Consider the following 12889-nt stretch of genomic DNA (forward strand, 5'->3'; position numbering starts at 1 on the left):
AGAGGTTGACTCTTTGAAGGGACTGGTAATGTATAAACAAATAAAAATTTATTTCATGTATTCAGAGCCGTTTTAGAATTTATAAAACTGAGCAAATTATTTTCTAAGTGTTATCATTTTATTATATTGTCCCTTAAATTTGTACAGCTGAAGGAAGCGTGCTTCGTATTTACGTGTGACACATAAAATACGTTTCAAAGAGATGATAATAAAGGTTTACTAAACGAAATCTCCGAAAAACTGTAGTTTGAATGAGTTTTTGCAAATTTTTGAATTTGTAAAGCAATCTTACTGTCTGGATCATGGTTGCAGGAAACAGGCTTCTTTTTTAAGAATCAAAAAAATTCAGCTCCGGCTGAAATCGATCAATTCAACAGCAAACTTGTGAATTTTTTTCTTGTGCAGTGTTCAGCCCCCGGGACACCGGCACAGCTGGTCCGGGGGAGAGGGGGGACATTTAACATGACGGAAAGGGGGAGTGTTGGGTATCGGACCGGATACGGCAGTTGGTGATGGCGGGCTTGTTTGCACGGATCGTTTTCTATCCGAGTTTAGGCTACAACATCTTCATGTCGAAGGTGTTCGGTCGCCACTGGTATGACCGGATTGACCAGACCGTCATTATTGGGGCTCTCCCTTTCCGCTCGCTCACCGAGGAGGTAGGAGCGGGACTGGGGGAAGGGAGGCCGGCAGCCCCGGCCGGACAGTGCGCATCTCGTCACTTTGAGGGAGAATGGAATTGGGAAGGGGAGGTAATCCGGTCACAGAGAAGAGAAAATCTGCAGATGCTGGAAATCCAAGCAACGCACACAAAATGCTCGAGGAACTTAGCAGGCCAGGGAGCATCTATGGAAAAGAAGAAGGAGAGGGGCGGGTAGGGGTTTGGATTGGGATTGGTGACTGGGAGGATGGAGGGAATTGAGAATGTGAAGGTGATATGGGTTGCGGTTGTTGGGCAGTGGGGGTAAGAGGGAGAGATCGACAGCTAGCACTGGATTTGATAGAACTAAGAAATTGCTACGAGAACCAGCATCCCAGTCCAAATGTCGGGTCTTGACTTGAGACCTGCGCAAATGCTAACTAATAGGTTGAGTTCGACACATTTTTTTTAAGCTGCAGTCTTGTGTGTTTCCTATTTGTACCCTTGCTGCATGGTCTGCTCAGCCGGGGAAATAGACTTGGTGTTAGCTGATTCGTGGTTCAAAAGTAAAATTTATTATCAGAGTACACATATGTCACCACGTACAACCCTGAAGTTCATTTTCTGTGGGTATACTTAGCAAATCTATAGAACAATAACAATATTGCAGTGAGGATGAGAGAAATGTTGAGGTAGACATTGCAGTGAGGAGTGAGAGGTGTGGAGATGGACATTATGCTGAGGAGGGAGAGAAGTGTGGAGATGAACATTATGGTGATGGTGAGAGGTGTGGAGATGGACATTGCGGTGATGGTGAGAGAAGTGTGGAGATGGACATTGTGGCGAGGAGGGAGAGAGGTGTGGAGATGGACATTGCGGCGAGGAGGGAGAGAGGTGTGGAGATGGACATTGTGGCGAGGAGGGAGAGAGGTGTGGAGATGGATATGCGGCGAGGAGGGAGAGAGGTGTGGAGATGGACATCGCGGCGAGGAGGGAGAGAGATATGGAGATGGACATCGCAGCGAGGAGGGAGAGAGGTGTGGAGATCGACACTGCGGCGAGGAGGGAGAGAGGTGTGGAGGTGGACATTGCGGCGAGGAGGGAGAGAGGTGTGGAGGTGGACATTGCGGCGAGGAGGGAGAGAGGTATGGAGGTGGACATTGCGGTGATGGTGAGAGAAGTGTGGAGATGGACATTGCGGCGAGGAGGGAGAGAGGTGTGGAGATGGACATTACGGTAATGGTGAGAGAGGTGTGGAGGTGGACATTGCGGTGATGGTGAGAAGTGTGGAGATAGACATTGCGGCGAGGAGGGAGAGAGATGTGGAGATGGACATTGCGGCGAGGAGGGAGAGAGGTGTGGAGATGGACGTTGCGGTGAGGAGGGAGAGAGGTGTGGAGATGGACACTGCGGTGAGGAGGGAGAGAGGTGTGGAGATGGACACTGCGGTGAGGAGGGAGAGAGGTGTGGAGGTGGACATTGCGGCGAGGAGGGACAGAGGTGTGGAGATGGACACTGCGGCGAGGAGGGAGAGAGGTGTGGAGATGGACACTGCGGTGAGGAGGGAGAGAGGTGTGGAGATGGACACTGCGGCGAGGAGGGAGAGAGGTGTGGAGATCGACACTGCGGCGAGGAGGGAGAGAGGTGTGGAGGTGGACATTGCGGCGAGGAGGGAGAGAGGTATGGAGGTGGACATTGCGGTGATGGTGAGAGAAGTGTGGAGATGGACATTGCGGCGAGGAGGGAGAGAGGTGTGGAGATGGACATTGCGGCGAGGAGGGAGAGAGGTGTGGAGATGGCATTGCGGTGATGGTGAGAGAAGTGTGGAGATGAACATTGCGGCGAGGAGGGAGAGAGCTGTGGAGATGAACATCGTGGCGAGGAGGGAGAGAGGTGTGGAGATGGACACTGCGGCGAGGAGGGAGAGAAATGTGGAGATGGACACTGCGGTGAGGAGGGAGAGAGGTGTGGAGATGGACACTGCGGGGAGAAGGGAGAGTGGTGTGGAGGTGGACATTGCGGCAAGGAGGGAGAGAAATGTGGAGATGGACACTGCGGTGAGGAGGGAGAGAGGTGTGGAGGTGGACATTGTGGCGAGGAGGGAGAGAGGTGTGGAGATGGACACTGCGGCGAGGAGGGAGAGAGGTGTGGAGATGGACACTGCGGGGAGAAGGGAGAGAGGTGTGGAGGTGGACATTGCGGCAAGGAGGGAGAGATATGGAGATGGACATCGCAGCGAGGAGGGAGAGAGGTGTGGAGATCGACACTGCGGTGAGGAGGGAGAGAGGTATGGAGGTGGACATTGCGGTGATGGTGAGAGAAGTGTGGAGATGGACATTGCGGCGAGGAGGGAGAGAGGTGTGGAGATGGACATTACGGTAATGGTGAGAGAGGTGTGGAGGTGGACATTGCGGTGATGGTGAGAAGTGTGGAGATAGACATTGCGGCGAGGAGGGAGAGAGATGTGGAGATGGACACTGCGGCGAGGAGGGAGAGAGGTGTGGAGATGGACACTGCGGCGAGGAGGGAGAGAGGTGTGGAGATGGACAGTGCGGCGAGGAGGGAGAGAGGTGTGGAGATGGACACTGCGGCGAGGAGGGAGAGAGGTGTGGAGGTGGACATTGCGGCGAGGAGGGAGAGAGGTGTGGAGATGGCATTGCGGTGATGGTGAGAGAAGTGTGGAGATGAACATTGCGGCGAGGAGGGAGAGAGCTGTGGAGATGAACATCGTGGCGAGGAGGGAGAGAGGTGTGGAGATGGACACTGCGGCGAGGAGGGAGAGAGGTGTGGAGATGGACACTGCGGGGAGAAGGGAGAGAGGTGTGGAGGTGGACATTGCGGCAAGGAGGGAGAGAAATGTGGAGATGGACACTGCGGTGAGGAGGGAGAGAGGTGTGGAGGTGGACATTGCGGCAAGGAGGGAGAGAGGTGTGGAGATGGACATTACGGTAATGGTGAGAGAGGTGTGGAGGTGAACATTGCAGTGATGGTGAGGGAAGTGTGGAGATGGACATTGCGGCGAGGAGGGAGAGAGATGTGGAGATGGACGTTGCGGCGAGGAGGGAGAGAGGTGAGATGGACACTGCGGCGAGGAGGGAGAGAGGTGTGGAGATGGATATTGCGGCGAGGAGGGAGAGAGGTGTGGAGATGGACATTGTGACGGTGAGAGAAGTGTGGAGATGGACACCGGCGAGGAGGGAGAGAGGTGTGGAGATCGACATTGCGGCGAGGAGTGAGAGAGGTGTGGAGATGGACATTGCGGTGAGGAGGGAGAGAGGTGTGGAGATGGACACTGCTGTGAGGAAGGAGAGAGGTATGGAGATGGACGTTGCGGTGACGGTGAGAGAAGTGTGGAGATGGACATCGCGGCGAGGAGGGAGAGAGGTGTGGAGATGGACATTGCGGTGAGGAGGGTTAGAGGTGTGGAGATGGATATTGCGGTGAGGAGGGAGAGAGGTGTGGAGATGGACATTGTGAGGAGGGAGAGAGGTGTGGAGGTGGACATTGTGGTGAGGGAGAGAAGTGTGGAGATAGACATTTCATCTTGGCACAACAGGTGGGCATGGAGCGATACGTTGGAGCAGGATTGGGAATTAAAATATTTGGTCATCGGGAAGTTCTGCTTTTGGTTGATGGAGCGGAGGTGCTCGACAAAGCAGTCTCCCAATTTATGGCGATTCTCACCAGTGTAGTGGAGGCTGCATGGGGAGCAGCAGATACAATGGACGACCCCAGCAGATTCGCAGTCAGATGTTGCTTCACCTGGAATGACTTTTTTGGGCCTGAATGGACATGAGGGAGGAGGTGAATGGGCAGTGTGGCACTTTGCAGGTAGTGGAGAAAGGGAACTGGGTTGGTTTGCCAGACACAGGAGGGTGATTCAGCAGTACGGTTTTACATCTCTTGTACCATTTAGTAAAAGCATGGTTGAAATTTTTCTGAATAATGAGGAGTTCTATGTTTCAATTAATCTTGGAATAAGGTTCTTGCCTCCATGAGAATCTCCTTTTATATTTTTGTTGTACGATTGATTCATTAATCTTGTACTGTCAATCCAGCAGACATTTGTTTCAGTTTATAATGTTGCACCTTTAATATTTCTTTATTCATTGCCTTTTTAAATCGAATCCTTCATTATAACTACACAACTTCATTTTTATGACAAATTGTACATTTTTCATCATCCGTAGCTTCAATGCTGTTCCCAAACATCTGTTACATTTGTAATTGTGTTCTGAGTGGTAGATTGCATAATCTGGAAGTTTGGTTGATCGCTGAGCTTGGTAAAACGTTAGCAGACGTTTTGGCTCCAATCAAGAAGCCATCGTCAGTGTGCAGTCGAGTGTTGTCTCCGTGGAATGCTGGCTTGTATACTTCCGGGGTCCAAATGGGAATTGATCATGGCCAGGTCACGATGTCTAATCAATATCCATTCAGACCACAGAGGAGTATATAAGCTGGCATTCTGAGGAGACAATGCCCTCAACTGTGCACTGATGATGGTTTCTCAATTGGAGCGGAAACAGCAAAATATTTGCAGACATTTCGGCAATCAACCAAACTTCCAAGTAGCCAACCCGAGCTACCAGTATTCCGCAATATTTCAAATTGCTTACTCTCATTTGCCTTATGTGTGGCTCTTTTATTTCCATTTCCGCTTTCAACAATCTGACTCTGTGCTTAAGTTTGTGTCCCTATTATAATTAATCCATCTGAGAATTTTGCTGTGGAATAGTTTTTGTTTCCCTTGCAACCATTGTGTGCATATGGTTGAATGATAGTTAAACTTGCACTTGATAAATGATTAATGTTCTAATTTGTCTTTCACCTTCTGCAAATTTTTGATAGTTTTTTTATATGGTGAGTTAAGTGGTATCAAGAAATTTTCATGAGTTCTTAAGCTTTTATGTAACCCTACCCGAGGCACAGTCACATATATAAACATTTCATTTTTTTTCTGTGAATTATTCTTAGTGTGTTTGGACTTTCAGCTAGTAACAAAAGAGAATGTGCGAGGAGTGATAACCATGAATGAAGATTATGAAACCAAGTTCTTTGTAAACACAGCTGAGGTAAGTGGAAAAAATGAACAAACAGATTTCCAGGTCATACATTTCAATTTTAGGAAAGGTTCTCCATGTGATAAGAGAGTTACAAGGGACGACAGTTATTTTCATTATTGAGTTGGACAAATGAGAAGTGCAAAATGCAGTCAAGTTTCAAGATTATGCTGCAGACTATTATCTCAGAATTTCTGGAAAAAGTGTAGTAATACTCATCTATCATCAGTCATTTTCACATTTTGCTTCTACTGCATACTATTCCCTTATAACACCATGAAACATTACCATTTATCAAGTGAAATAAACTGAGTTGTAAGGTAGTGACTTTGGTAGGAGCTTATTTAAATGTGGCAGTTTTATTCTTTAATGATGTGTAGCAATATATATCACTCTCAGTTATAATTTAGATTCCTTGTCTGAAAATTCTAATTCTTGTAATTCTGATAATCTTCTACAATTTTTTTCCACATGACTGAACTTTGTGAGCCCTATGTCTTGGAAAGCTCCTTTAACATCTGTCACCCAAGCTCACTGCTGTTTTTATTGGATAATACACACACAAACTTTACTTGAGCTTGTCCAATAGGTCTGAGATTCATTCACTTTCTGTGGCTGAGCAGAGGCGGGGGAGTGTGGAGGAAGGATGAACAACATAACCGTGGTTATAGTTTAGGGAGCTGTTCAACACATTGCAGAGAAGAGAAATGTAGTTGTAATTGGTGATAGTACAGTCAGGAGAACAGACACAATTCTCTGTTACAAGGATTGACAGTCTTGATAGCTGTGTTGCCTGCTCGGTTCCTGAGTCCAGCACAACTCATCTGACCTACAGAGGAATTTGAAGTGAGGGGGAAAGAACCAGTTGTCATGATACACATCAGTACTAATGACGTAGAAGTTAAGGGAATATGAGCAGCTAATGACTAAAGTAAAAGGCAGAACCAAAAAATGCAGAAACCTCTATATTGCTATTTGAGCTAAGTGCCAATTGTCACAGGAGCAATACTTTTAGGGAGTTAAATGAGTGGCTCAAAGATTGGTGTGGAAGAAGAGGGTTTCAAGTCATGGCACCAGTATCGAGGAAGGAAGGAGCTGTTCCGATGGGATGGGCTTGATCTGACCCATGCTGGAAGCAGGGTCCTGGATGAATCACATAACTGGGGTTATTGATAGGACTTTAAACTAAATAGCAGGTGGTTGACTTCAACAAATCATATAAAATAAAAAGGGAAGGAGAGTGCAAGAGAGCTTACTGAAGTCTCCAAAGTAAGAAAAAGACAAAATTTAGATAGGAATAAGAATTTAACTTCAGACAGTATGGAGACAAATTTGAGAGCAGTAGTGATTACAGGACTGAAGATATAATATTTGAATGCACACAGTATATAAAACAAGATAGATGGTCTTATAGAGCAGTTACAAGTAGACAGGTGTGACATTGTAAGTATCACAGAGTCAATGTAGAAAGAAGATCTTGACTTGGAGCTAAACATCCAAGGATACACTTATCCTAGGCAGCATAAAACTGAAAGAGAGGGTATGTATTAGAGCAAAAAATTAGGGAGCTAGAGGATTGAGAAACTTAAAAAAAAAAATTCAACAGAGGCAACCTGGGGAAGAAAAGATGAAATGTATAAGAGAATGCCAGAAGTTTTTTTTAGACAAAAGAGTAAAAGAGAGGCGAGGGAGGAGAGAATAGAGTACGAGATGTTCTGTATTGAACTGTTGGAAGATTATGCCAGAGAAGTAGTAATGGGGGGGAGGGGGGAAGTATTTTGCATCAGTTTTCACTGTGGTATGCCAGAAATTGAAAAAGGTCAGGGGCAGAAGTGAGCATAGTTACTATTACAAAGAAGATGCTTGGGAAGCTGGAAATCTGAAGGTGCATAACCAGATGAACTACACCCTAGGGCTCTGAAAGAGGTAGCTGAAGGCATTAGTAGTGATGTTTCATGAATCACTAGATTTAGGAATAGTTTCAGAGGACTGGAAAATCACAAATGTTGCTCCACTCTTTAAAACAGGAAGACAGGCTATAGAGGGAAAGCAGGAGAATGGAGTTGAAGGAAAATAATAAACAGTCACGATCGAATGGCAGAGCAGACTCAATGAGCCAGTTTTTTTTTCTGGTATCATTGTTTTTTGTGAATTCATTTGATTGATTTCTATTTTGCAGTAAGCAATTCCAGACAGCAAGTTCAATTAATGAAAGATATGCTATAGAAGTATATGTTCAATAATTTAGTTACCCAGTTTTATACAAAGCTTCAAGTTTATTTGAAACATAACCCATATTAATATTTGGATGTTTTTGATATGATTTGAAGGAAGTTTATAAACGAATGTTGATTCTACCTTGAGATCGTTAACAATTTACAGGAAATGGAGCAACTGTTGGAAAAATAATACATGGTTTGAGATGGCCCTTTGCTCTGTAAGCTTTCATTTTCAGAGTGGAGTTTGTATTTCAGGAATGGGAGTCACTTGGAGTCGAACAGTTAAGACTCAGCACAGTTGATATACTTGGTGTACCAAAATTGGAAGATCTGAAGAAGGGTGTTGATTTCGTTACTAAATATCGTAAAAAAGGAAGCTGTGTCTATGTGCATTGCAAGGCTGGACGCTCCCGGAGTGCCACTATGGTAGCTGCATATCTAATTCATGTATGTTTGCTCATGCTAATTCTTATAACAGTAAATTTTCAATACCAGTAGCTTTATTTTGGATCTTGTACGTTAAGGCACATCCTAGGTGTATTGTTAAAGTTTGATGCTAAGCCAGGTAAGTCGTAATCAGGTAGGATGAAAGTGGTGGATATTGAGAGCACTTTAGTTGAGGAAAGGCATTAAAGTTCAGGAATGGCATTTCAAATCTGAAGATGTGACTGCCAATTAAGATCAAGGGGAATTTATAATATCATATTTTTTTTAGTTTAGTAACTATTCAAAATTACTAAATGAATAGTTATTTGATGTTTATAACTGTTCATTTGGTAATTATTCAAAATTTTCAAATGAATAATTATAAATACCAAATAATGATTCATTTGGTGAGCAGTTCAACTTTGTACATTTACTGTATAATTCTAATTTTTTTTACAATCAGTAAAGTTTAGTTATTACACAATAGTAAGTTTTATGATACTGCAGGGTATCTAGCTGCTGAATCTTCATTCCATTTATAGAATTGAGTACAAAAATGTAAATTTTTTTCAATGTTCTTCATGACATTTTTAACATGGTGGCAAAATAGGTTCTCAGAGTGCGTGCTAGCTTCACAGACAGAATAATAGGTGGCATCACTTTGATTGGGAAAGCTATTTAAATTACTTTAAAATGGTTGTAATTTTAAAAAAATACCAAATTTTATTATTTCATTTGGTACATTTTGAAACTTACTTTCTTAGCATTGGGAATGTTCAATTTCGAATTCTGATTTTGGCAAGTTAAAAACTGGAATCCATCAATCCACAGCAGAGCGTTTTTTCCTTTAGTTCTTGTGTCCTGAATTATTTACATTAAACAATAAACAATATTTAAACAGTTTTCTCTGGAATTATTTTTGTAATGAGGTTCAAACAATCATTTTTGTACATATTACAACTAACTTGGAGGTTTGATTCCAGTGGGCAAGAAGTAAATAATTGCCCCTGCATCTTCTACTTTACTCCCCTGCTGTATTTTTCATATATATTTTGTATGCACACTTATTTTGCTGTCTTCCTCATTGTTCTCTCCTCTAATCATCTTCAGCCTACTTATATGGTATTTGGATCATTTCACTACATGCATCACCAGCTGATATTAAGTTGCTTTAAATGCTTCCTCTTATTCTAATTAGTATCCAGTTCCATATCTCTGTATCTAATGCTTTGTATATTTGCAGAACAATGTTGTAAATATGATCCCTTCATTTTTCTATAGTATTTTTCTTTCTATTCAGTTTTATTCTTTAAACTACTACTACGATGTAGTCTCAGGCCTAGGGGGCCGGCGTCTGGCATGATAACGGACTTTCCACTTCTCCCTCATTAAACTTATTAACCTTAATTGCATTGAAATATGTCTCTCAATTGCTGTGTTTGGATAGTTTTGTTGATCCAAGGGGACATGGGGGTCAAATGTTTTATAACCCCCCTCGTGTTCTTCAATATAATTTTATCTGGTTGTTTAGATTGAATCTAAAATAGCACCCACCTTGTTCCTGCAGCTTCCTTTTCCCTCAAAACTCCACCAATTTGTAGCCAGTACTCGGGTACAATTTTAATAAAGCCACTTGCTGCCTAATATTGCTTTATATTTTAGTGCAACAAAAAGCAATTAGAATGAAGCATTGATCTAATAACAAGTGTTTGAACAAACATTTAAGTTTTCATTGATTTGTATAGAGGAATGATATTAAATCAGTTGAGCTACAGTATAACATTTTGAAGGCTATGCAATACTGTTTAGAAACTATTCCTTTTATAACTGTTCCTATATTACCCATAGCTACATCACTGGAGTCCAAAGAAGGCATGTGAATATATTGCATCCATCAGATCTCACATTGTTGTTCGCAGTGGACAGTTTAAGATTCTGAAGAACTATTATTGTGAACTTTTCTCAGAGGAGCCAGATGTCTTGTGTGAAACAAAAAGTGCTGCAGCTTTCAAGTCATAAAGGATTCCAGTCTGGACATTAATACACTACCACCTTTAAGTAATTCCTGATTAAAATTAACAAAAGGAGGTTGCAATTTAAGTTCCAACTTTGTGATCACTAGATTTCAGCCGTGAGTTGATCATTGTTCTGGTGCATGAATAGAGTATTTTTGCTGTGGATATACTGATAAAGCTACAGCCCATTTTGAAGTGTTTATTTTGTTGAAATATTTGTTATTTATTAAAAGATGGTGTTAAAATAGTTTTCAATCCCAGGGAAGTTATTTTTGGAAAAAAAAAATTTAGATGTTAGAAACTTCTTCACTCATTGTTAATTTCTGAGTAATATGTACAAGTTTTCTGAACGTGTAGAAACTGTTATATTGTTACATGTTGAAATTGCTGTATCAGCTTGCGCCGGTGAAGGGATATTGCAACTTCTTACCACGTTGTTTGTTCATAAAGACACATTTGATGGCTTCGGTCCCTAGTAAAAGCAAATATTGTTATTTATGAGATTTGTAAATGTTATCTGAGAGGGAGTAATTCCATAAAACCATGCTCTCAAAAGGAGCTGCTCATATTGCACCTTCTGCTGGAAATTTGGGATTGGAGAATTGCTCCTGTAAACATCTTTTTAACATAAAATATTTAACATGTTAATATGTAAAATTAATATTACATATTATTTATAAATAAATTTATAAATAAATAATTTTAGACGTCAATTTAGACTTGTTTGGTATAATTATATATTTTAGATGGAAGTTATGCTCCAAATTCAGGTCTCAACTGTGTGTAGTTCTGATCACTACATAAGATGTAATAGTGCTGGGGAAGGAGCAGAGAAGATTCAGTAGGATGTTGCCTGTGCTGGAACATTTTAGTTATAAGGAGAAACTTAAGAGGCTAGATCTGTTTTCCCTGCAGATGGGGTTTGATTGAGGTGTATAAAATCATATGGAATAGAGAGGGTGGACTTCAGGAAACTTCTCTCCTCATTACCTTATCAAAGGTAAATAAAACTAGAGGACATAGATTTGGGGTAAGGGGAAAGAGTAGATCGTTTCACCCAGAAAATACATGAATGCACTGCTGGAGAGAATGGTAGAAGCACAGTTGCCAATTGTCCAGATGAGCACTTCAATTACCTAGGCATACAGTTGCAAGAAAAAGTTTGAACCCTTTGCAATTACCTGGTTTTTTACATTAATTACTCATAAAATGTGGTCTGATCTTCATTTAAGTCACAATAATAGACAATTTGCCTAAATTAATAACATACAAATAATTGTACTTTTCAGGTCTTTATTGAACACATTGTTTAGGCTGGAAAAACTCTGTTAACCCTTGTATTTAAAACTGGTAGAACCTCCTTTAGCAGCAATAATCTCCATCAAATGTTTCCATTTAGCTGCTGATCAGACTTGCACAAGGGCGAGGAGGAATTTTAGATCATTCCTTCATACATATTTCAGTTCATAAATATTTCTGGGATACCCTGCATGAACAGCCCTCTTCGTGTCATGAAGATATCTCAGGCATCTTAATTGGGTTAAAGTCTGGACATGAATTTTCTTTTTAAACCATTCTGTTGTTGATTTACTCTTGTGTTTTGGATCATTGTCTTGCATCATCCAACTTCTATTAAGCTTCAGGTGACAGACGACTACCCTGACATTCTCCAGTAAAGTGTATTGATACCATTTTGAACTTATTGCTCCCTCAACGATTGCAAGCTGTCCAGGCCCTGAGATAGCAAAACAGTCCCAAACTATTATGCTCCTTCCACCATGCTTCACAGTTGGGATGAGATTTTTGTGTTAGTGTGCAGTGCCCTTTTACCTCCAAACACACAAAAAGTTCAACTGTTGTCTCATCTACCCACAGAACATTGTCCCAGAAGTGTTGTGGAGCATCCAGGTGACTGTTTGCAAATCTGAGACGTGTGCAATTTTTTTTTGGCGAGCAATGGTTTTTCAGTGGTGTCCTTCCTTGAACACCATTCTTGTTCAGTGTTTTTCTTATAATAGGCACATGAACAGAGACCTAAGCAAGTCCTAGAGATTTCTGACTTAATGTGTTTTTTATAGGGCAAGGCATCTCTACAACCCACACCACCAATCTCACCTCATTGATTGGAATACCTGACTTAATAGCTTTTGTGGAGGCATTGCCCCATAGGTTCACATAATTTTTTGAACCTAGACTGTGATTGTTTAGATGGTGTACTCCGTATTGAGGGGAAGTACAATTATTTGTGTGTTATTAATTTAAGCAGATTGTGTTTATCTATTATTGTGAATTAGATGAAGATCAGACCCACATCTTATGACTATTTTATGTAGAAAACCGGGTAATGGCAAAGGGTTCAGAAACCTGTTCTTGCAGCTGTAGGCATCTATAAGCCAAGAGCTGGAAGGTAGGATAAACATAGGTGGGTAGGTGTTGTGATGGGCTGAATGGCCTGTTTTTATGCTGTAAAACTCTAACTGAGGACTGAACTGAGATTTTGTCCTCATCAATTTTCCAGTCCTTTCCACT

At 42.1% G+C, this 12889-nt stretch overlaps 1 protein-coding gene across 1 annotated transcript; it reads left to right on the forward strand.

Moving 5' to 3' along the window:
- Positions 1-478: 478 nt before the first annotated feature.
- On the forward strand, positions 479-11066 carry ptpmt1 (protein tyrosine phosphatase mitochondrial 1). The gene is made up of 4 exons (XM_072272661.1): positions 479-659; positions 5632-5712; positions 8175-8366; positions 10194-11066. The coding sequence occupies exons 1-4, from the start codon at positions 513-515 to the stop codon at positions 10362-10364; spliced, it is 591 nt and encodes a 196-aa protein (XP_072128762.1). The 5' UTR covers positions 479-512; the 3' UTR covers positions 10365-11066.
- The last annotated feature ends 1823 nt before the right edge of the window (positions 11067-12889 follow it).

This window comes from Mobula birostris, chromosome 11 (assembly GCF_030028105.1).
Source record: "Mobula birostris isolate sMobBir1 chromosome 11, sMobBir1.hap1, whole genome shotgun sequence".
NCBI lineage: Eukaryota > Metazoa > Chordata > Chondrichthyes > Myliobatiformes > Myliobatidae > Mobula > Mobula birostris.

Bases quoted from the DNA above. Each gene is read 5' to 3' on its own strand.
- ptpmt1 (XM_072272661.1), top strand. From the start codon at position 513: ATGGCGGGCTTGTTTGCACGGATCGTTTTCTATCCGAGTTTAGGCTAC. The intron at 660-5,631 runs GTAGGAGCGGGA...TTGGACTTTCAG, and splicing joins TCCGCTCGCTCACCGAGGAG to CTAGTAACAAAAGAGAATGT. The intron at 5,713-8,174 runs GTAAGTGGAAAA...TTTGTATTTCAG, and splicing joins TCTTTGTAAACACAGCTGAG to GAATGGGAGTCACTTGGAGT.